This window comes from Anarrhichthys ocellatus, unplaced genomic scaffold (genome assembly GCF_004355925.1).
Source record: "Anarrhichthys ocellatus isolate YVR2014 unplaced genomic scaffold, GSC_Weel_1.0 scaffold11, whole genome shotgun sequence".
In the NCBI taxonomy this organism is placed as follows: domain Eukaryota; kingdom Metazoa; phylum Chordata; class Actinopteri; order Perciformes; family Anarhichadidae; genus Anarrhichthys; species Anarrhichthys ocellatus.
The window spans coordinates 817,695-837,565 of NW_022280041.1; the positions used below are offsets into that span (position 1 = coordinate 817,695).

Sequence of the window (19,871 nt, forward strand, 5' to 3'; positions counted from 1 at the left end):
CAGGTCAGTCCTCTAAAAGCGTCCAGCCACCGTGAAATTCATATTATTCCCATGGACACACACACACACACACACACACACACACACACACACACACACACAGAGTGTACAGCATCATCTCTGTGCTCCTAACACGCCAGCTCACAGAAAATACAAGAGAAGAAGAAAAGAAAACTTAAACTAACGGTGAGACTGGACTTTACAGTGAAGGAACGTTGTGTGTTCAGCAGCGAAACTTCTGAAATTAAAAAATAATATTTACATATTAACAAATGTATTTTAGTTTTTTTCCATTTTGAACAATAGTAGACAAATACATTTAAGACATAAATTATTATTCCAAGCGGAGTATTTTTTGAATAGTACCTACAAAGTGTATATTAGTATAGTACTTTATTAAATGTACTTTTCACTACAGGTTGGCTCAATATTAATAATAATAATAATAATCATAATAGTCTCATGAGGACTCATCTGCAACATAATGAGTACTTTTAAGTACATTTTTCTGATGATATTTCAGTACTTTTACGCGAGTATTATTCTGAATGCAGTACTCGGTACTTCCTCCACTGTAGTACTGTAGTATAGTAAAGTGTGGAGAAGCTGTGTTGGTGGTAAAGCGTGGGTTCAGTGTCTGGAAACAACGTCACGCATCTGGAGAGCGCGCGCTCCAGCGGCAGCCACGGATCCCCGGAGAGGATGAGGATGGTGATGATGAGGAGCGCGTGAAACCGTCGTGGTTCTGCTCTGACTTTTGGATTGACCGTCAGGATGGTGGAGGGCATCACGGATGGAGTCCCGTGGTTGTAATCCCTCGTGAGAGACACGGAGATGGGGGACCGTCCCCGGCGGACCGGGAGACTCGGCAGCCTCACGCCCAGGTCCCGGGTCTCCAAGGAGACGAAGCTCCGGCTGCGCGTGGTGTTCCTGGATGACAGCGAGCGCACGTTCGAGGTGGAAGTAAGTTCGTCACCAGTTGAAATAAATCGGTTTATTTGTACTTATTTCGCATGCGCACGTGCAGCCCTCTCTATGATACATAGTTGACTAACTGAGGGCATTTAATCAGGTACTGTGTCCACTTTTGAGGTACTTGTACTTTACTTAAGTATTTCCATTTTAATGCTACTGTATTCTTCCACTCCACCAGATTTATTTGAGAGCTTTATAGTTTGTGTACTTTTATAATACAGGACTTTTAGTCATAACACAGTATTTGTTTTTACCATAAAAGTACATTACAAGTAAAAGATCTGAGTACTTATAACCTTGTAGTTAAGGACTCGTTTCCTCCCACATAACCACAGCTGGCATCTGGATTCTTGAGGCCTTCACTTCTACTTCTGTGCTTACTGTTAAACCGGCAAACTGAACGCTAAATGCGTCACGTTCACAGCTCCATAGTGTCCCTTCACACCTATGTATGAGAGTATTGCTTCTTCTTAAACTATCCATAAATTAAAACCAGCAACAGTCACCAACGCCTCATACTTCTCTCCAGGCTCCACTCATCCATCCATCTGTCAATATATCCATCCATCCATCATCCATTCATCTATCTATCTATCATCCATCATCAGCAAGAGACTACAAAACATAGATTGTAAACGTTAAGGTGAAATAAAACAGATGCTTAATGCCATGAATCTGCAGCAGGTGCCTGAGAAGCAGGGCAGAGCTACTAGATATACTCAGAGACTCATTACTGCCTTTCATCAAATGTCATACACTGGACTGAGTCATTTTAAGTTAAAGTGTTAAAACGTCAAGAACGTCAGCTTCTCAAATTCAAATTCTTGTGTGTGTGTGTGTGTGTGTGTGTGTGTGTGTGTGACTCGCAGTATTGTGTTAGCAAAGTAGCTCCTGTCGGTTTCCCTCCGGGACATTAGTAGCATCTCAACAAGAGGAGGAGGAGGAAATAGAAGAAAGAAAAAAAAGAAGGGATGAATGGATGGATGAGGGCAAAAATAAACTGTACCCACCCTGTGATAAATATAGTGTGTGTGGTAATATGTGTGTGTGAGACCAAACCCATACCAAGATGTGGTGGAGGACAAAAGATGGATGGATGCATGGAGGAGGAATGATGGCTAGTAGTGAAATGTACTCTCAAAGTTTATTCTATGAAAAAAATGTAACTTATTAGTTCTTATGATTTCAGGAAGAGTAAAATAATGTGTCAAAATGAAACCATTTTGTAAAAAACAAATATATATATATATATATGTCGAATAAGAAATGTAAGACTTTGGTGCCACCCAGAAAAAGAAATGCAATAACTTTTGGTATTGGTATTCTATTAAAAAAGTACTCCACTGATTTAGCTTTGCACTCAGGCGGCAACCTCCAGTTCTGCAGAGTGAAGTCAAAGCTTCATTCTCTCTAGTGTCCACCAGGGGGCGACTCCTCTGGTTGTATAGAAGTCTATGAGAAAATGACTCTACTTCTCTCTTGATTTATTACCTCAGTAAACATTGTAAACATGAGTTTATGGTCTCAATCTCTAGTTTCAAGTCTTCTTCAATACAGCATGATGTTCATTTAGTACATTATGGTCCATTTAGAGTCACACAGACCATAAAGCAGGGGATGCTTTAGGGCGGGGCTACACGGTGATTGACAGGTCGCTACCAGAGACGTATACGGCGTCTCTTCGTCATTGCAAATACGGTAACTTCTGGTCATTGGTTGCCTAAAAAAAGCCAACATGGCGACGACTGTAATCCAAGATGGCGATGGCGAAATCTCCGAACTCGAGGCTTCAAAACATCAGTCCACAAATCAACAGATGACGTCACGAGGGCTACGTCCGCTTCTTATGTACAGTCTATGATCGCACTCCTATAACACCTGCAGACGCACGATGGACTGTTGTTTTTAAAAGCTATCAAAATCAATGCAGCATTCTCCCTCCTTGGCGCCTACATTACCCACAATGCAACACAATTGCAGACAGAGATTCCTGTGAGTTATGCACGTAGCGGCTACAGAGGTCTCACTTCTCTCCAACTCGACACCTCCGTGTTATTCTTCATTTTTAAACTTCTCAGTAGACATAATTATAAAATAAATCATTTTAGGAAAAAAAAATTATCAGCGTTGTTCTCCATCACCATTTCCAGCCAGCAGATTGGACCGTAAAGTTGCTTTCCACTCAATTTGTACTCTATTCCGCTCTATTGAGACTAACTGCTCTGTTGTTCTGGGGGCGGCCATTTGTTTCCAGTAATCATCGGTTGGGCCTGTGTTCTCTTTATAATCGGTTACAGCTGCTCCGTCCCTCCTCTTCCTCCCTCTACTGACAAGTTAATGAAGGGCGTCCAGCGACCCCCGCCGGGGCGATGAACGCCGGCTAGCAGACAGCAAGCGCTAAAAAAAAAAACCAACCTTGTGCTGCAACGCATAAACAGCATCTCGGTAATTAGAGAGAGGAGAGAGGGAAGGAGAGGAGGAAGAGATTAAAGAAGGGAAAGAGGAGAGAGGTGAGAGGTGGAAAGGATGAAATGAGAGGAGCTGATCAAATACAAATAAATAAATACCGACAATAAAACAGTCTTAATAAGATATCTTATCAAAATGATTTTGGATATCTATTATTTAAAGAGAGCTGCGCCATAATATAACAACATTTAATAATTATCACTGTCTAGAAGAAAGGGGGAAATACACAAAGTGTACGTATTACACAACATTAAAAAGACAAAGACACAAGGAAAGAAAAAGCAAACAGTGAAGAATCTAAAACAATGTAATGTGTGTGTACTGGCACTTATATCAGCTGTTAGCCAAACACACCGTCCATTCCGTTAGCCTAACATGCCATCCAATCAAAAATCTCTATTTCTAAAGTTAATTAACATTAATGAAAAACTCTCAATTTAAACCTGATTCAAACACAAGTTCATGTGTAAAGCCCGACTCATGTATTGCCCATGTTGTAGCACATATGTTGACCGATGACATGAAACTGCAGCACAAACATAACAAAGATCATCCTGCAGTAGAACCACAAACTCACAACTAAACGTATGAAATCAAGCATCTAAACGTCTCGTTAACACCAGGACATCATTGACTTTTCTCACCGTTCTTTGTGTGAAAGGCAAAGAGTCGATGGACCTCCAGCTCATATTATGAACAGAGAATATGACACAAATTCTCAATATGCAAAGTGAGCTAATTAACGGAGAGCTGCACCACATAGTCTGGGGTCCCCCGAGTGTCCACAGACTCCAGTTTTAAGAGTCTCAATTAAAATAAATCCAATCATCCCTCTCACTCTGTTCCTCCATCTTTTAATTCTCTCTCAGCAAAAGGTTTTAGGAGGCGACTTCTTCAACAAAGTGTGTGGTCATCTGAAGCTGCTGGAGAAAGAGTACTTCGGGCTGGAGTTCAGACACCACGGCGGCAACTACGTAAGAGAACGTAAAACACACGGAAAAACAGATTATTTTGGATTTCTTTGTCATAAAACTGTGTTTGGGTTGCAGGTGTGGTTGGAGCTGCTAAAGCCGCTGGCCAAACAGATTAAATGTAAGTTCCTAAAGGATCCATCATCTATTTTGTGGCTTAGCTAATTCCGGCTAAAATAATCCTCTTTTTTCTTTCTTTCTTTCATCCAGCTATTTGAAAGCAGTGTGAGGATTAATTTGCCAATTTATCTTGAATAACACTGGGCTGTTATTTTGAAATTAAAGCCAAACGAGTAGGAAGTTGGAACTGTGATCGGCATTCATGCGATTATGGTTGAGAGCTGATTATGTGTGACGTCTCATTTTATGTGTGATGCATGTTATGATAAGAAAAAGAGCTGCCGGTTAAAACGCATCGGGTAAGATAACGTTCCATTTGTGCGCGGAACATAGCTAAGATAGCTCGCGAGCTAAATTGGGTTCTTTGTCAGTGTATTAACTTTAATTTTGTTGTATATTTCAGCTGTGATTCTCTTTCTTCTCCCTCTCTCTCGTGTCAGACACCAGCGATCTGTTCTTCAGGTTTATAGTGAAGTTCTTTCCACCAGATCCTGGACAGCTGAAGAGAAGCCTCACCAGGTAACTGAGTCCTCTGATTCGATTGATGTTTGATGCTGAATTTGCAGTCATAGATTATGGTATTGTTTGTGTGTAGGTATCTTTTTGCCTTACAGATGAAGCAGGACTTGTGTCACGGCAGTCTGACCTGCAATGACAACAGCGCCGCCCTGCTGGTCTCTCACATACTGCAGTGTAAGCATTACATCGTAACAGTTCCTGTCCAGGTAAAACCTCGTATCTCCACATGTGTTGATGTTGAATGTTTGTGATAAACTGAAGGGTGAAGTGTTCCTTTATGTGTTGAGAAAATCCTCCCACTTCTTCAGCTAAATAAACTCTTTAAAAAGCCTCTTGGATCAGCTGGAAGATGAATCGTCACAAAGCAGTCACCCGATATGATGCCTTGATGTAGATTAGTTAAAAACAGGCAACTTGCACATTAATGCAGCAGTAATATCAATCCAGAAACATCAGATATAATAGTAAAACATTTCCCTGATCAATCAATACTTTAACTACTTTCAGTACATTTTTCTTATAATTATGACACACTTTTACTGAAGTCCGGTGTTGAACACAGAACATTTACTTGTAGCAGATAATTCCCACAGTGTGGTATTAGTACTTTTATTTAAGTAAAGGATGTAAATACTAATTCCATGACTGATTATTGAGCATAAAAGGAGAAAAAATTAGATTCTTTATAGAAATGTAATCGGATTCTTCCACACAAGCAGCAAACTCTAACTTAACCCAACAGTTGTATGCATAACTCTAGCAGTTAAAGGAAAAAATATTGTTTGTTTTATTATTTGCGCAAACATTGTTTTATCAGGCATTTTTTTAATGTAAATGTGTGTGTGTGTGTGTGTGTGTGTGTGTGTGTTGCAGCAGAGCTAGGCGACTATGACGAGGAGCTGGACAGTCACCATTTAGAGATGAAGCAGTACGTCCCAAACCAGGAATATCTAGACCACAAGATCACCAAGTTTCACAGGAAACACAGGTACACACTCTCCTAAGAATGTGCCGATTTCAGGCTGCAACCTGCAGTTCTGAATAGTGAAGCCAATGTGTAAGTGCCTCAAAAGCTGCATTCTCTCTAGTGTCCACCAGGGGGCGACTCCTCTGGTTGTATAGAAGTCTATGAGAAAATGACTCTACTTCTCTCTTGATTTATTACCTCAGTAAACATTGTAAACATGAGTTTATGGTCTCAATCTCTAGTTTCAAGTCTTCTTCAATACAGCATGATGTTCATTTAGTACATTATGGTCCATTTAGAGTCACACAGACCATAAAGCAGTTGTCCGGTCTGGGAGTTGTCCATGTTTTTGTCTTAGAACTTTAACTCTTTCACAGTGCGTTTTCAATTCATGAAAGTTAATTCTAAGATTCTGGTTAACTACAAATGTTTTATTCAGCGTTCGGTTGTAATTAGCTCCGCTTTTTCATGTCACCTTTGGTTGTAAAAAAAACAAGATGGCCACAAAAACCAAGATGGTGGCTGCTAAAAACCAAGTTGGTTACGGCCAAAAACAAAGTTGGCGACCACTAAAAATCAAGATGGTGATGCCCAAAAGGCAAAATGGCTACGGCCAAAAAACCAAGATGGCAACTGCTAAAAACCAAGTTGGCGACCGCCAAATAAAGTCAAGACCAAAAACCAATAAGTGATGTCACTGTGACTACGTCCACTTCTCACATTCAGTCTGTGGTTGATTTTGACCCAAAAAATGGCCACAAAACCTCACGTTAATCACACCCATTGTCATTAATAGTAAAATGTGTTTGGCTCATACGTTCTCCGTAGAGGTTCGTCTCCAGGAGACTCGGACATCCAGCTGCTGGAGGTGGCGAGGAAGCTGGACATGTACGGCATCCGGCCTCACCCCGCTCACGACGGGGAGGGAATGAGGATCAACTTGGCGGTCACACACTCTGGAGTCCTGGTCTTTCAGGTTAGTGGTTCACAGTTCCAAACATAAACCTGGCGTGGCTCTAGTCAGCAGGAGGTGCTGTTTATGTCCACAGTATAGCAGCTCAGCTCTCGGGAGGATTCATCCGTTTGTTCGTCCAAAGCGAAATATCTCAACAAACATTGAAAGGATTGCCATGAAATTTGGTACAAACATTCAGGGTGTCCAGAGGATGAATCCTAAAGAATTTGGTGATCCCTTGACTTTTTAATTTAGCACCATGAACACGTTAAAACGGACCACATTTTGGACATTTTGATGTTTTTTGTTCTGCACTTTCTAGGGAAACACCAAAATCAACACGTTCAGTTGGGCGAAGATCCGCAAGCTGAGCTTCAAGCGCAAACATTTCCTCATCAAACTACACGACAAAGTCGGGGTGAGGACCTGTTACGTTTTATATGTTCAACATCCATCTGTGCACATACTGTGTGCCTCTATTGATGGGAAATGTTTGTCCATGCAGCCGTCGTGTAAGGACACGCTGGAGTTGTCCATGGCCAGCCGAGATGTGTGCAAGTCCTTCTGGAAGACGTGTGTGGAGTACCACGCCTTCTTCAGGCTGTCCGAGGAACCCAAGACAATGCACAAAACACTGCTGTCCTGTAAAGGCTCCAGCTTCAGATACAGGTAAAACACACACTGCTGGGGTGGAAAAGGTAATAAACTTCAGTCGGTTTGCTTTTGTCACATTTTCTTGTTTGTCTATTAAGTGTAAATACATAATCAATAGACGTAACTTTACAAGTAAAAGTCCTGCATTCAAAATTTCACACATGTATTAGCTTAAATATATACTTATACTTTTAAAAGTACTCATAGCAGAAAATGGAAATATGAATACAAAATTGTACTTAAGTTCAGTACATAAGTAAATTTTACATTCCACCTGGTTATACATCACATATTTTTTTGCTGTTTTGAACACCTTAAACTCACCCATTTATAATCTTTAATTTTTTATAAAATCAAGATTTTGTCACAGATTTTATGTTATTTTGGGGGGAACTTTTTGTTCGTTGGATCATAAACGAGTACATTTTCTGCAATAATCCAAAATGGCTTTTTGTCGAGGGAACCAGTGAGATGCTAACTTCCTGGTTGGCCTTCAAAAGTACGTCCTCCGTGCAGCACTTTATACTGAGAGCTTAAAGAGGATGATGATGATGTTTTTTTTGTCTGTGGGTCAGTGGACGGACGCAGAAACAGCTGCTGGAGTGTATGGGGTCAGGGAAGAAGCCTGCGCACTTTGAGAGGTGAGAATAAATTCATCAGACTATTTGATCGTAGTTTACACTCATTTGGATGCTAAACTTGACCCATTTTATGAAAATACCACCAAAAAGGTGCAAACATTGTGCTGATCCACCCAAAACTAGAGCTTTATAATTACTTCCTTCAATCAAAGAACTAACTAATCAAGTCTAACTCTTTGATCTAGTTTCCTCCTGTGAACCTCAGGTAATCATATATTAAAGGGAAATTGGGGAAAAGATAAAAACAGGATAAAGAAGGCTAAAAGGCCACTTCTTTTGGTTCTCATGTCTTTTTGTCTTCTCGCTCTTCATCCAGGACTTACTGTCAGTCAGACTTCGATCCCAGACAGTGTCGCTCTTCTCCCGATCTCCTCACGGATGTTTCCAAACAAGTAAGAAAAACTACCATTTGTGCACATAAAGATGCATATGGACTTCTTTTCTCTTAGTACACATGATGATGATGATTTTTGTGGCTGGATCGAAAGCAGAATAATTCCAAGAACACTTTCACTCACAATGGCTCGCAATTTTTGTTGGCTTGTTTTTTAACGGTGGCTGAAGAATACATGTTTCTCAACTCAACTATTAGAGAGATGGAGCGAAAATGTTGCTAATAGTTTAGCTTCTGCTTGCCTCAGCTAAAGGCTAACGGCTGTAGCTACGGTGAGCAGAAGGCTAAATGTTGCTAATAGGCTGATTAATAGCTAATAATTGTTGCTTGCAGTATAGGAAAGTCTAATGTTTGTGTTTCTTACTTCCTCAGATGTACGAGCACTCCCACCTGTTCATCCAGTCGGGTCACGCCTTGGCGGTCTGCAGTCAGGATGAGTCGGACCCACACCACCGAGGCGTGGATGTCGACATCAGAGGAGGAGGGGCTAAACGCAGCCAATCATCCGTCGAGGTCACCCAGAGGTCCCGCCCTCTCACCCAAGTCACCCCCCTCTCTCCGTCTCTTCACACGTCAACCCCCTCGCCCAAGACGAGATCTGCCTCCACGTCCCTGATGGAGGACCTGAGGGGGGGACGGATCGGGGTGCAGCGCCAAGCCCAAAGGCTAGCCGGCGTCTACGGTAACCGCTCGCGCCGTCGGCCCAACCCCCAGCCACACCCGGACGCCGCTCAGCAGCTGGTGCTCCTCTACCCGAACAGTCCAGCCTACCAGTATCACCCCATCCTCCCAACGTTCCCACTGGCCGGTTCCTCGCCTCTCAACCGGCACCCTTACTTATCGGACTACGTTGCCGTTTCTTCCCTGGAACGCTTCCCGCATCCGAGGAGGCGGGATTTCGTGACGATGGACGGCCCGTCGCGGCCGCCTTTTTATCCACGGAGCTACGGCTCGCCGTCGCTCTCGCCAATCAGGAGGAACCTGCACCCCTCCGGGTCCGGCGGGTTGGGGTTGGCTCGGGTTTACCATCCGGGTAGTAACGGGGCGAGGCTCCTGGCCGTTGGGCGCACAGAGGCGGGTCATTACAGCGACGACTCCAACTTCCTCCCCGGGCTGCCTCGCCGCGTGGTTAGCCGACCCGACGTCAAGTTTCACCTGTCGAGGAGTTCTAACCCCGCCTTCAACCCCGCCTCTGAGTTCCGTCCCCTTGGTTACTACCCTCACCTGACACGCCCCTCCAGACCCACCTACCTCCCGCTGAACTCCTCCCCTCTGCCCGATCGACCCGCCTCGTTTTGCGTGATCGGAGGAACCTCGGGAAGCTACAGCGACTCTGACCCGGAGGTTTTCTACCCGTACTACTGCCCACCACCACACCCGCTCGGTAAAGTGGCGCGGTCCGCCGGACTCGCCAGGATGAGGTACTCCTCCGGGAGCCTCCAACTGGACGAGGAGGAAGAGGAGGAGGAGGAGTATAGAGCAGCTAGAGCAAAAACAGAGTTGAAGGGTGAAGAAGATAAGAAAGAGAAGACTGCAAAGATCACTGAAGTCACTCTGTAGATAAAGACGAAAACAAAAAGGTTCATGATGTGATCACACTCAACACTGGCAGGATGGTTTAAAAAGTAAAAATAAAGAGCCTAGAATAAACAAAGACATTGGTTATAATGTGTGTAACAGAAGTGTGTTGTTTTTTAGGTGTACTGGCAGATGAAATGTACTGTTTTTGCCTTGTTTTACTGAAAACCTCTTTCAGTAGCATCATTACGGGTACAAGCTAGCAAATGTTTTAGGATTTTTAAAACCTCTAAAATTCGATTAATGTACCTCTCCTAGCTCATCATCAAAAGGTCCAACAATTTGTTGCAGCCTCGGCCTGACCCACCGACCTGGTTTACAGTTACTTGGTCTCTTTTTCATATCCAGCCATCAGTTCACTCGTTACTGTATTTCTATAATGGCGATATATTTAATTAATTCAGATTTGTGTGTCTGCATGATGCGTAAAACATCAAACATTGTGAAAATTGATTCACCACAAGATGCCACAACATCAGGGTGAAGACGTGAGAGTTGAACTAATGTGTGGATTCTACTCTGCTCCCGCCCTGTAGCCAACGCTAGCAGATATCATGTCTCATCTGAACACAAACAGCAGGAGCTTAGTTTAATAAAAATGGATGTCGGTTTTCTACCTTGTTGAAGCATCTAGTATTGACGGTCCATATCTGTATGGGATGCATTATTCAAATTATCCACAAGGATGTTTGTCTTGCAGGTGGAGCAGCTCAATTATATTGCTTTTGCTCAACTGTCTTTGAAAATTACATTTTTATTCTTCCGATATTTGGCAGAACATTAACTTTTCTGGCCATATTACCTCGTCCTAAATTCAGTAGACCTGGGATGTCTGAACTCACAGGTTGGGCGAGGCAAGAAAGTGCATTTTAACTCTATTATGAAGTCTTGTCGGTTTGATGCGTACGTAGGTCATTGGATAACTTTATGGTTGCTGTAGCTGGGTATGCGTTCGTTTGTTATTTTAAATGAATGGTTCTTGTGAATTCTGTAGGAAAATGTGAAGGTTTTTTGGTTTAAAGCACCAATAAAAGGAATAAACAAGGAAGGAAATTATGGTCATATTAATCGAATGCACCAAGACTTAAAAATTGAATGATTCTGGTATGTTCTCTACCATTTCTCATATCAATGTTGGGTATTTTCACCCAAGCAATCAGATCATATCTAATCGTTTAAACACATTGTGATAACAGAAAATCACATACAAGCAAAAAGGTCCATTGACTAGAACACACAAAATTTCTAAAATTGACATTTATGAAAACTTTTCAGAAAAATCGCATTAAAGTAAAGAAGAAACCTTGGAAACATGTTCCTCAATCAAACTTAAATATTTATTCATAAAACTCTAAGTCCCGCTACTTAAACAAAAAAAAGAAAAGAGTACACTTATGTAAATCTTACATCTTTCATTTTACATTTCCCCCCTCAACAAGCATTTTCATATCCCTTATGATATATAAAAAGACAAAAATATACAATGACCAAGTTTTATAGTGTCTTTGGTACAAACTATCAGTAAAGTCTTTGATTACAGCTCCCTTCATGCTCTTGAAAAAGGACCTGTGCTACTTTCCTAGGTATTAAAAACAATGTTACACATTAAGCATTTTGTTAAGAATCAACTTTCAGCTCTCAACAATGTTTTCCCAAACTCGATGCATATTGAAAAAGAGAACAGTCATTTCATGAGCAAGTGGAAGACCTTTGCGTCCAACTTGCAGATCCTTGAAAATATTCCTTTTTCCATTTATTTCCACTGAAATCTTATTCCAAACAGACACTTTTTGAACATCCCAGAATTGAATCTTAACCAACATTTACATCTAGACAAATTAAACCATTCATTTATGTTATTTCCTTAAGCTAACGGTTGTACAATGCTACTTGTTACCAGACACAAGTAACTCCAGTGATTGTATTCAAATGGCAGCCGTTTTGAACATTTAGGTTGTCACTTTATCTTAACAAGCTTAATAAACTTAATAAACTTGAGGATCTTGGACATCAAATGGTTTAATTTAGCTAGTTACTTTGGAAACAACTTCACAACAGTTAGCTAGCAAGCTAGCTTACTTGTTAGCAAGCTACTAGCTGCCTAGCTAGTCTGGTAGCTCCCAAAAATGTGTCCAAAATTAGTCTGGATTTTAAAAATAGTTTTTGAACAATTTAAAAATATTTATATATATACATTTAGCTAGTTACTTTGGAAACAGCTTAACAACATTTAGCTAGCAAGCTAGCTTACTTGTTAGCAAGCTACAAGCTGCCTAGCTAGTCTGGTAGCTTCCAAAAGTGAGTCAGAAATTTGTCTGGATTTTTGTTAAATTGTTGCTTTTACAGTTTAAGAAACTTGAGTATTTTAAACATTTATATAGATAAATTTAGCAAGTTACTTTAGAAACAGTTAGCCAGATACTTGTTAGCAAGCTACTAGCCAGCTGGTAGCTCCCAATAATGAGTCAATAATCTGAATTCTTAAAATTGAATTGTTTAATTGTTTTAATAGTTTTCTCACCGGGGAAGTTAAAAAGTTCAGATTCCTCAAGTGTGTTCACTTTTAGGGTAGAATGTTTCACCTTGGATGTTCAAAACAATTACCATTTGAATCCATCAGTACAGCTAAAACTTGTTCCACTAGTGGGTCACATATATAAAAGCATTTATGATGTACATTGTTGTAAAACAAACGTTATAAGTTAAAATGACCAAATCGAACCCTGAAAACTCAAAGTCTTGTGGGACCTCAACTGAATTCCGGGATGAGGGAACTGTAATTTAAAGCATTACTGAAGACAACAAAAAATATGTAATATTGGCATATAATCTGTCTCAAGTGCTACTGGACGACCATATAAACATCTACAAAGTCAAGACGAGTCGTGTCACAAAAAAAAACAAACAAAAAAATAAAAATAAAAATAAAAAATACCGCTAACGGACGAGAACCCTCTTCCATATACTTCTCCGTGTATTTTTCTGTGTACTGTGGTCGATTAGAAAATGACTGACTGCATAAATAATCAAGGCACATGATGGTAATTTTAAGAATGTTTAAATTGGGGACTTAAATTTGCATTAAGTCTGACCCAAAAAAAAAAAAAAAAAGAGAAGTTCATGAACCTAAAAAGGGGAAACAAAACCATAACTCCAACTGACAACTTTTAAGATTGTTTTTTCAAAACTTTAGACCAGTTGATTAAAAATATTCAGCGAACTCTGGGGAGAAAAAACGTCTTAAACCTGCAGCAGTGAATATATATATATATTTATGTATTTATAATCTAGTGTATATATTACATTAGTAGTGTGTGTGTGTGAGTGTGTGTGTGTGTGTGTGTGTGTACAGCGAGGAGACATCGCACAGCAAATCTCCATTTTTCCAAAATGGTCCAGCAGCGTCACCGTACGGAGACAGTCTCTCTTCACATAACGTTTACTTCCTTTTTCCCCAAAAAACTTTTTCGAGTCCCTCAGTTGGTCGCGAATCTGAGGCCGAGTGACGGAAATCGAGAAAGAGGAGAGAAAGAATAAAAATATTTGGTAAATAAATGATGTTAGGACACGGACATATTGTTCTGAATTACAACTTAAATAAAAGAATACGACGACAAAAATAAATAAATATGAGTTAAAAATAAATAAATATGTATAAGTTAATGAAATGAGAAGAAAAAGTAACAAACAAAAAAGGAAAGACAGACAAACTTGTGGTACCTGGCAATGATGTGTGTGACCATCCTGTCCGTGATGCCGGGACAGACCTCTTCAGCCAATCGGATGTTGCGTTCAAGCTCCTCGATGGCCAATCGCTGCTCAGAGTGCTCCTTGTGCTGCTGCTTCAACTACAAGAAGAAGAATAACATCCATCACCTGTACCTCATTTTCTACACATTGAGCCGCATTCAATTTCTTTTGGTGCATTTTTATTTTAACCACAAGATGGTGCCGTAATGTGTAAAGCACACAGAGGCGGTGAGACAAGCAGGTGATACTGATTTGATGACGCCTCGTTGTGTTTGGAAATGTGCTGTATTTGTGTGTGTGTGTGTGTGTGTGTGTGTGTGTGTGTGTGTGTGTGTGTGTGTGTGTGTGTGTGTGTGTGTATTAACCTCAGTGAAGACAGGAGAGATGACTGTGGTCAGACTGGCAGATTTAGTCAGCTGGTCCTGACCCTGCACAGGTGAGGAAGAGGAAAAACAAGGTGAGTCCAAAATGTAAAATAGGGGACACACACACACACACACACACACACACACACACACACACACACACACACACACACACACACACACACACACACACACGCGCGCAAACACACAAACTGACCGTTCCATTGAGGACTGTCCCTTCCTTCGGTGCCTTCGGTGTCTTCGGCTTACGGACCACGGTGAAAGACCACTCAGGTGAGTCGCTGTTCTCCTTATTACTGGACTCACTAATATATACACACACACACACACACACACACACACACACACGAATAAAACACACACTTAGCACTGCACCATTGCACATGCAGACATGAAACAGATCAGAGCTTCCTGCTTTAAAGAAATGGAGATGAAGAGTAATGAAATTACCCGTCTGAGTCGTCGGAGCTGCTGCCGCTGTGCCCCTCCTCCTTCCACCGCCTGTACCTGTCAATCAACTCGCTGAGGTAGGACGTCTTCTTACAGTGTTTGATGATGAACTTGTGTTTGAGGAGCTCTTTGGCTGTTGGACGCTGCAGAGAGAGAAACACAAATTCACTTTAGTGTCTTTCTTTGGGAGAGAAAGATGAAGAAAGAAAGAGTCTCGCTCCATTTGATCTTTAGTTTCTTTTTATGGTTCATTTGTTACGGAAGAGAGGCGCTTTCTGTCCACCAGGGGGCAGCGAAACGCAGCTACAACCACACAGTAAAGGACATGAAAACACATTGATGTGACTCAAACCTCTTCACCTTAATTACAAAGAATTTAATTGAATTTACAGGATGACTAACAACAGAACAAATGACAAAGAATATTGAAAAAAAAAAAAAAAAACAGGGAACCGTGAATAAAAAAAAAAAAAAAACGTTACAAATATTAAGGTTTATAGCTCAAAATCTCATTCCTTATACTTCCTGTATAATAACAAGATGTTGGTATTTGATATATTTATTTAGTTATTTTTTCAGCTGTAACATTTTTGAACAATTCATTGTTTTTGCCAGACTGACTAGTAAAAGCAAACTGTAAAAGTGTGTAAAGTGTGTTAAACCAGTACTGGAAGAAGTATTTAGATAATTTCCCTAAAACGCAAACATGTTCCGAACATCGAGGTCGGGCTCCTCCAAAAGATCCTGAGATGATTAACGGGAGAAAAGAAGAACGTAATCTAATCTGTTTTCTTTATTTAGATTTTTCTGTGATAATTTGGGACTCAAAAAGTTATTTATGTGAGAAAGGTAGAGGTGAAATTTCTCTTTGGTGGAACTGAAACATGACAAGGGGGCCCAAACTCAACTCTAGTTTATTTTAAGGGCCCGTAAGGTATTTAATATTTCAAAGATGTGCAGAAAATAGAAATACCAGCGTAAAGGACCGAAAAATGCCCCTTAAAATGACAAAACTGTACAAAACACATTTATTTTGCTTGAAAAAGTGTCACAACAATGATTTAAAAAGGGGAAAAAGATCCGTTTGAAGATCTAATAATAAAATAAGAATGCAGTCTGAATTCACTCTCATCGAGCAGTGGTTTGTGTGTCTTACGAAGGTTGGGTCCTTGTTCAGGCACGCCTCGGTGAACTCCTTGAAGCTCTTGGAGAAATCTCCGCTCAGCGTCGGAGGAGGAGACTTGGGGATGTGGAACAGCACTCGCATGGGATGCATGTCCGAGTTCGGGGGTTCACCCTTGGCGAGCTCGATGGCCGTGATGCCCAGCGACCAAATATCGGCCTGGAGAGACAGAATTAACACACACACACACACACACACACACACACACACACACACACACACACGTCAATCAAACTCTGAATCTTTCCTGTGAAAATGAGTCATCTTTTCAAAAGGTTGGCAGTGTTGATTTTTGGTGACTATAATTTCCTCATAAGTCGAGCACGTCTTCTGTTGTAAAGTGTCCGATAATACTCTGTACAGAGAGAAGCCTGCTCACACAACCACAACAGAGAGAGTATTTATTGTGTCATTGGAATTATAAGACCGACTCCGCTTGCGATAAAACTTCAACTGCCGTAAAGCGTCCACTTCGCTGTAAACCGCCAACTGTCATTGCAATTAAAAGACAGTTTTTGTGATCTGTGAGCAACAGTTCAAAACCCAAAGACATTCAGTTCATAATGGAAAAAAAAAAAAAAAAAAAAAAAAAAATGTTTTCCCCATTTTGCTTGATGAATTATTAAAACAAAATTCTAAATACACTAATAGTTTCAGATACTATTTTGTTACAAACTAAAGTTTATTCCTAATAAGTAGTGAAACAAAATAATGCAAACACACACAGACCCTCAGACGTTACACATGCACACAGGTTGAATGTCACATCGTTTCAACTTGCTCCAATGGCCATGTGGCAGCCCAGGTAAGACACACACACACACACACACACACACACACACACACACACACACACAGTAAACTGTCATAATCCGTCCTGTTGTATTCTGTCAATTAACATAACAAACAACTGCCGTAAACAGTAAACTGCCGTAAACCGTCAACTGCCACAACAAACACAATATGTTCACGAGTATGCGTGTTCAGTGTGACCGGGAGTGTTTCAATATTGAATGAAATACAAAAATGTCCAAAATATATTCGTGGTTGAAAAGTAGCAGCTTAAAAAAACAACAGAAAATGAAGTAAAAACAGAGCCAATGAAATACCGTCAGTAAGTAGCTTTCGGGTGTTTTCAGGTACAAGGTACGTTTTACTGCTGCTAAACTCACATCATTGATAAAAACTACAGCAACCATCCGTTGTAGTAAATTACTGAGGCTTTAAGAAAAACTACACATTTGTGACACGTTGTTAAAGATGTATAGTAGAGACGGACTAGCACAGTTTTTGGTCTTTTCATGGTATTTGTTGAAAATGTTCAAATGTGTTGAGCTTCGAAATATCAAGTGAGATCAAAGAGTGCATCTTTATTTTGGGTAAAGTTACGGTCACGTGGTCACTGGTTGAGTCCACATGGTGAAGGCATCAAATACCCAAACTGTCCTTTTAAATATGGTCTTTTTTTTCCCTTTCTTATTTTTAAACTGCGTAGGTCACGTCTGTCGCTTACGTAACCGTTAGCGGTGTCTGCAAACTGTCTTTGGTGTTTCAACAAGTCACGCTTTGTCTTCCTTCCCTTTACACAAGATTGAAACACCATCTTACACAAATGACAAGTTAACACGCCTCCCTTCAACATGCTGACTTAGTTATTGTGTCACTGCGATAAAAAGGGTAACTACTACAAAATAAAAGCAGGAATTAAGGCAAACACTTTTTCTTAATAAATCACTTTTTGATGCACATTTGTTTTCATTTTTGTCAAAAACGGTCAATACATCCGTCAATAGCAAAAATAAAATAATTAGTTAGTACAACACATGGATAACAACAACATCTTAAGTTGTTTCTCCATCTTGATTTGTTCCGTTTGAGCTGAGAAACAACAAGACGCATACATTACAAAGTAGAACAATTTGTTGTGGATATATAAATAAATATATATCGATATATAATCCCCATTAAAACACACAGACATGAATCAAACCACAAAGTACACACACCCTAATGGTATTACCGTATTTCCATAACACACCAAACCACAAACTTGCATTGACGTAAACAAAGACAGAGAGAGCGAGAGCCAGGAGACGTCACCTTGTTATGTCATCTGAATGAAAAGACGTTTGTTTGCTTTGTCATTGGGTATCACATCCAAATATTTAAAGCAGCCTTTTTACTTTTGTGCACGTTTGAGTGCAACAGGTGCAGCTATGAACGCGGGAGGGTTTGATGCGGCTTGTTGGCATTTCATTTGAGACGAGGGAATCCCCTCCACAGTCAAACATTACGAGGGTGGATTTGAGGTCTAAAAACTGTATTATCTCAGAAGTCCAGACTACTTGACACGGTGGGAGTTTCCCATTAAGATGCAAATAAAACGCTGTGGAAACAATGCAAACGACCTCAAAGCCAGACACAACATCAAGCCCACGTGGCAGAGGTTGCTACAGCGACATACAAAACAATGGCGCGCGGTGTGACGGCAACAGAGGATATAAAGCCATAAAGTGAAGCGTGAAGCCAGACGAGCCGTTCAACGACGTGGGGAGTTTGTTTGTGCCGACGAGTGCAAATGCAGAAGTTTAACGCGAATGAACACACAGAGAAGAGTGCAAAAATAAACACGTACTAGTGGTGGAAGTACTGTTATGAGGTACTTTTACTTGAGTATTTCCATTTCATCTTACTTTAAACTACATTTCAAAAGGGAAATATAGTTATTATATACATGCATCTCTCAGCTTTAGGTACTTTAAAGATTCAGATACAGAATAACATCAACTAACATATGAAGGAAGTAAGAACATCGATAAAAGATAAGACTTTATTGATCCTGATGGGAAACTCAAAAGCTTCCCAGCAGGATATAAAGTAATTAAAATGAGCTCCACCGTTCCTAGTTGCAACATCAAAGTGATGGCTTTGGAAGTAGCGCTACGTTACTACAATCCGTAACGAGTTAGCCAGGTATGCTAACTTCAGCAGCTTACGTTAGCGCAGACAAACGCACCGTTTAATACATTTATTTCACTTTTGCTTGCAAACACATGAATAAAGATGCAACCATAAAAAAAGTCTTTGAATGCATGGAGATGTAACTAGTTACAGTTGCTCAGCTATGATTGGATAATTAAGGTTTTAGGGGAGGGGTTTAGCAAAAAAAAAAGAAAAAACAAAAAAAATGTATAGGAGCTAAAGGCGACTAAAACACGTTGCAACCTCCGGCAGCTTTAAGGTGCTGAAGAAGGTGCTACGGTGACGGGAGTCTTACCTTGGAGTCGTAGGCGGACTGCTGGATGACCTCGGGCGCCATCCAGAACGGCGTTCCCACGAAGGTTTCCCTCTTGATCTGCGTGTCCGTCAGCTGACCGGCCACCCCGAAGTCCGCCAGCTTCACCTGGCCGTGCTCCGACAGCAGCACGTTGGCAGCTACCGACGGATTAACAACATCGTTATGACGAGCTTTGGCTCAAAATAAAAGCTTGTTTCATGTGATAGCTAATGTTTTACATATATTTTATGGTTTTATCAGTTTTAAATATGACTTTAGCCCCACTGATTGGCTAAAGTAAAACACAACAACAAAGAGTAATTGTATATTAAAGTGTAATATAATATTAAAGTGCCACACTAAATCACTGGAGTGATACCAATAAGGCGAGGAAGAATAATCTAAGCGCAGCTGATCTTTGTACCTTTGATGTCTCTGTGGATCTTCTTCTCAGAGTGCAGGTAGTCCAGACCCTTCAGGATCTCCTTCAGCATGGTGGCAATCTGGGACTCATCAAACGGACCCGCCCGAAGCTACACACACACACACACACACACACACACACACACACACACACACACA

At 40.8% G+C, this 19,871-nt stretch overlaps 2 protein-coding genes across 2 annotated transcripts in view; one reads left to right on the top strand and one right to left on the bottom strand.

The window, feature by feature from the left end:
• The first annotated feature begins 831 nt into the window (after nt 1–831).
• Nucleotides 832–10,498, top strand: LOC116385501 (FERM domain-containing protein 7). The gene is made up of 12 exons (XM_031851014.1): nt 832–963; nt 4,314–4,418; nt 4,494–4,536; nt 4,976–5,054; nt 5,131–5,228; nt 5,928–6,042; nt 6,850–6,997; nt 7,299–7,394; nt 7,482–7,645; nt 8,206–8,271; nt 8,588–8,663; nt 9,038–10,498. Exons 1-12 carry the CDS (start codon nt 835–837, stop codon nt 10,223–10,225), a joined length of 2,307 nt encoding a protein of 768 aa, XP_031706874.1. The 5' UTR covers nt 832–834; the 3' UTR covers nt 10,226–10,498.
• A 3,198-nt stretch (nt 10,499–13,696) lies between these two features.
• Nucleotides 13,697–19,871, bottom strand: part of LOC116385502 (serine/threonine protein kinase 26) — a 17,748-nt gene continuing 11,573 nt past the window's right edge. Inside the window, exons 5-12 of the mRNA XM_031851015.1 lie at nt 19,714–19,822; nt 19,290–19,447; nt 15,986–16,171; nt 14,830–14,972; nt 14,576–14,684; nt 14,359–14,421; nt 13,964–14,091; nt 13,697–13,735 (exon numbers count right to left, since the gene is read on the bottom strand). Coding sequence (XP_031706875.1) covers nt 13,720–13,735; nt 13,964–14,091; nt 14,359–14,421; nt 14,576–14,684; nt 14,830–14,972; nt 15,986–16,171; nt 19,290–19,447; nt 19,714–19,822 — 912 coding nt within the window. The 3' untranslated portion in view covers nt 13,697–13,719. The remainder of the gene's footprint in view (nt 13,736–13,963; nt 14,092–14,358; nt 14,422–14,575; nt 14,685–14,829; nt 14,973–15,985; nt 16,172–19,289; nt 19,448–19,713; nt 19,823–19,871) is intronic.

What these genes read in the sequence shown, in the direction of transcription:
- LOC116385501 (XM_031851014.1), top strand. Translation starts at nt 835, where the DNA reads ATGGGGGACCGTCCCCGGCGGACCGGGAGACTCGGCAGCCTCACGCCC. An exon ending in GCTGGCCAAACAGATTAAAT is followed by an intron (nt 4,537 to 4,975) that starts GTAAGTTCCTAA and finishes CTCTCGTGTCAG; the next exon opens with ACACCAGCGATCTGTTCTTC. An exon ending in GGCTCCAGCTTCAGATACAG is followed by an intron (nt 7,646 to 8,205) that starts GTAAAACACACA and finishes TCTGTGGGTCAG; the next exon opens with TGGACGGACGCAGAAACAGC.